This window comes from Tupaia chinensis, unplaced genomic scaffold (genome assembly GCF_000334495.1).
Source record: "Tupaia chinensis unplaced genomic scaffold, TupChi_1.0 Scaffold000289_1, whole genome shotgun sequence".
Classification (NCBI taxonomy): domain Eukaryota; kingdom Metazoa; phylum Chordata; class Mammalia; order Scandentia; family Tupaiidae; genus Tupaia; species Tupaia belangeri.
The window spans coordinates 291,536-296,219 of NW_006159774.1; the positions used below are offsets into that span (position 1 = coordinate 291,536).

Consider the following 4,684-nt stretch of genomic DNA (forward strand, 5'->3'; position numbering starts at 1 on the left):
CCAAAATGTCATATGTGAGAATGCGTATTGAATACCAGGTTTCAGAGGTTCCCAGCCTTACAGTGATTGAGTAAAAATTGTCTCTCTCTGGCAGACCTAGGGATCTCAAGTTATTTTGGAGACCTTGAGAAGAGAGAAATCCACCCAGTTTATACAGATATTACAGACACAACTAATAAAGAGTCCTTGGCTTGGATCCTAAGCCTTGAAAGATAGGTTTTCTTATGGCATATTCATAGTTGTGTCCCCACCCATAGGAGAGCTTTACACTAAGTAGGTGCTCAGTAAACAATTATTGTAAGATGTTATCTTAAATTGAATCAGGAAGGTTTGAATCTGTTTCTGAAAGAAAAATTGTTCTTCCCAAGTCCATGCTTTCAATGCAAATTATAAATCTTAAGAGTCGGGGGACCAGCAGGTGGCATGGTGGTTAAGGTGCTGGACACTCCCACATGGCTGACCACAGTTCAAGTCCTGGACCTGGCAGCTTGCTCTCTCTCTCTCTCTCTCGTCAAATTAAAATAAATGAATTAATAAATAAAAATAATTCTAGGAAAAAAAAAAGAGTCGGGAAGGAAAGACAGTATGAAGAACCATGAGGTTGACAAGTTGGCCACAAGTTAACTAATACAGGTAGAAAGACAAAGGAGAAAAGTATAGACTTGTTGGCTTAGGAATTAGATTGTAAAAGATACTAGTTAAATGGTATGATCTTCTCTATTTTAGCTGGCTCCATGACAATGGAAAGTAAGAACCAAACCAACCGTGTCTCTGAGTTCATCCTCCTAGGACTCTCCTCCCGGCCTGAGGACCAAATACCACTCTTTGTCCTTTTCCTCACCATGTACCTGATCACCATTACAGGGAACCTGCTCATCATTCTGGCAATCCACACCAACCCTCAACTCCAGACCCCCATGTACTTCTTCTTGAGTTGCCTGTCTTTCACTGACATTTGCTTCACAACAACCATCATCCCCAAGATGCTGGAGAACTTCCTATCAGAAAAGAAGACCATCTCCTATGCCGGGTGTCTAACACAGATGTATTTTTTCTATGCTTTGGGCACCACTGACAGCTTCCTTCTGGCAATTATGGCCTATGACCGCTATGTGGCCATCTGTGACCCCTTCCACTATGTCACTACCATGAGTTACAACCGATGTGTCCTCCTGGTGGCATTCTCTTGCTCACTTCCTTATTTCCATTCACTCTTGCATATACTTATGCTGAATACTCTTATCTTTTGTGACTCTAATGTCATCTACCACTTTCTCTGTGATATCAACCCTCTGCTTAAGTTGTCCTGCTCCTCCACATATGTCAATGAAATTATAATAATGTCAGAAGGATCTATCGTCTTAGTGACTCCATTTCTCTGCATTGCTTTCTCTTATATTCGAATTCTAATCACAGTTCTCAATATTCCCTCAGCTTCTGGGAAATTCAAAGCCTTCTCTACCTGTGGTTCCCACCTGACAGTGGTCACCCTGTTTTATGGTAGCATCTTCTATGAATACTTACATCCTTTGTCTAGCTACACTGCTAGAGACAGGGTGGCAACTATTGTCTATACAGTTCTGTCCTCCATGCTAAACCCTTTTATCTATAGTCTGAGAAACAAAGACATGAAGAAGGGCCTGGGGAAGCTAATGGGCAGGAAGAAACCCTAGTCAGGACCTCTCCACACATGTCCATGAGTGTCTCTGTTCCTCTGAACCCAGTTTCTGCTTCTTCTTGATACAATAAACTCTTGTAAATCAACAGGAATGATCTATATGTGTCATTGATGTTGGGTTGAATCCATTTCTTCAGACATACAACTATATTCCTTTGAGACTATATTATAATTTGGTACTTGGCTGAAGTTCTACCTAATCTTTGTGTCCAGTTTTTATATAGCCTGCTGTCTCCTTTCCTTCTCTTCTCTAGTAAACCATGTCTTTTTCACTTGTTCTAAAAGATTTTGAAAATCTTTGTCTTCCCCCAAAACTTCTAGGTAAAAAATTCATACTTACTCAATAACATTTCATCCCCTCAGCATCCTTCTTATTTTATCATACTCAATAATCTGGGTTTTTTTTCAACTCATTAAAAGTCCTAACAGTGATGTAGGATATGACTGAGAAGGATTTAGAGGGAGGTATAAAACAAGTGATGGAAAGGGGAAAGAGAGATTGAAATTCCCATAAAATTGAAACTTCTTCCAAAGCAAGAAATGTGTCTGACCTATTAGTTTATTCAGGGATCACATCTCTCTGAATCCATTCTTTTCCACCCATATCACATAAAAGGATCAGAAACAAGATATGAGTGAGAAGGATCAAGAGGTAGGAATAGAAGGAGTGATGGAGAATAGTTTGAGTGGGAAACAAGACATACTTATAGTTTTCCCCTAGGTGTTGTGAACTCCCTTGAATTCTCTTATAATGTGGTTTGAAAAATCTAGATCATCCAAACATCACCAGAACATCGCATTGGTCCACAATGGTAGTAAAATCATGGTAATTTGACCAGATAACCAAGAAGCTGACACCATGTTGGAGCCTTAGGAAGACAGAAGCACTCTGAGGGTGGGAGACAATCAAAGATGCAGGAGTGTTCCAACATTGAGACCATTTCTAGAAATTTATTTATACAAGACAGATACCAGAAATCTAGGGCTGTAGAGCATAGTCCCTGCAATCAGTTGACTAAGAAAGGAGAAAACCTAAGCATGATTTACAATTGGGTCAACTCAGTTCATAAGTACAAATCAAATGTGGATAATGACTAAACTATAACACATTCAGGGGTGTCTTATTAAGACAGAACTTAGCTTTAAATTTTCTTTGTGGATTGCCTTGGCTGGAGGAAACGACTTCACCAAAGAGCATGTCTCCTTCAAGAAACAGTACTGGGACCAGCAGTTAGTGTAATGGCTATGTTGCTGGACTCCCACGTAGTCGACCGCGGTTCACGTCCCGGACCGGGTGGCTTAAAACTCACGCTGGGCGCGTGTGCGTGCATGCCCAAGATCCCAAGAGGAGAACAGAGGAAAAGGGATTGCGGCGTGGCCATCCCCCCTGGGGGGTGATTTCTTGCTTTCTGTCTCTCTGTCTCTCTCTCTCTGTCTGGCGAGCACACACACCCTATAGCAAAAACCTCTCAAAAATAAAAAAAAGAAAAAGAAAAAGAAAAAGTCCTTATCCAATGACCAAACTGGTCATTACAGACAACCAGCTCTCATCACCTAATTCCACAGCCCCCCATTGAGTCAACTGAGACCTTCATTTGACTGTGTCACAACCCAATTTCTCCCACTGCTGAATTCTCATCCCTTTCTCTTCCTTTCACAGCTGCAGATCTCCAGAGCACTCCTTAATATCAACCCTCCATGCTAATCTGTCTCAAAATCTTGTTTCTAGGGAATGCAAACTACAACACTCACTATTTAACACACACACACACACACACACACACACACTTCCATCACTTTTCATTACCTTCTTTTAAGGAAATTAAAGAATGCCCACAAGATGTTATGGTACATTTGAACAGCTCTGAAAATAGCCTCAGTCTCCAGAAAAAGGTCCCAGGAGACCCCTGTCCCTGAGGGAAGCTCCAGTCAATTCCGATGCCCAGTGTTATTACTGTATCTAGAGAACTCACAGAGCAAATTCTCTTGAGGGTCACGATGAAATGAGCACACCAAAGCTCCATCAACCCAGCAAACACCTGAAGGAGGCCAGAGAGCACAGATCAACCCATGAGAAGCTGATGGGACTTCCCCAAGCAAGAGAATTTCTTCCATAGTGAGTCTGAACATCTCTGCTTTCTATTTTGGGAGGCAGAAAAAAGCAGAATAATTCTGGGAGACAGGTTGGTAAAGAGACAGAGATGTGAGGTTACATCAGGAAAATGCTCATTTCTCTAGCTTTGAAACAATCTGCCCTTTCTTCATTCCTCTCATTTCTTCTTATAGTTTCCTGACAAGGATGTCAGATAGGTCAGCTTTGATTGGTGTGAATCAATTTGGAGAAGTAATTGGGGAGGAGACAGACTTCATATAAACTGGGAAAAGAGAGAAGATAACTGTTTATTGACTGTGAACATCATTGGCTTCCAACCTGACAATCACCTCAACCAGGAACTTATTCGAGAAGCCCTGGCAGTTACAAAATGCGTGACTCTTGGGCCTGGTGGCACCTGCCCTATGGAAAAAATCACATGAATCTAGTACATCAGGGAAGAAATGGTTGACCTGAATTTTCAGGGTCCTCTGTCTTCCTTATGAAGTTCCAGGGTGTAAGTTCCTCTGGACTAGACTCTGCTCTTTCGGCATTGAGCCCCCAGTGTTTTTTTTTGTTTGTTTGTTTTGCTTTGTTTTTTTTTTTTTAAGAGAGATTTTTTTCTATAGGGTATGTGCACTCACCAGAGAGACAGAAAGTGAGAAATCACCCCCGGGGGATGCTTTACTGCAATCCCTTCTTCTTCCATTCTCCTCTTGGGGTTTTGGGAACATACATACACATGTGTTCAACGTAAGTTTTAAGCCACCAAGTCCAGGACTCAAACCATGGTTGACTACATGGTAGCCTGCAACAAAACCATTATGCCATCTATGATCCGGAGTTCTAGTGTTTTTTTGTTTCAAATCCAGAATTAGATTGCACTGTGAGAGAATGCTTGATTTGAGTGCTTC

At 41.4% G+C, this 4,684-nt stretch overlaps 1 protein-coding gene across 1 annotated transcript; it reads left to right on the forward strand.

Moving 5' to 3' along the window:
• Window positions 1-740: 740 nt before the first annotated feature.
• On the forward strand, window positions 741-1,673 carry LOC102478152 (olfactory receptor 1L8). Its single transcript, XM_006150512.1, has one exon. The coding sequence runs from the start codon at window positions 741-743 to the stop codon at window positions 1,671-1,673; it is 933 nt and encodes a 310-aa protein (XP_006150574.1).
• Window positions 1,674-4,684: the final 3,011 nt, after the last annotated feature.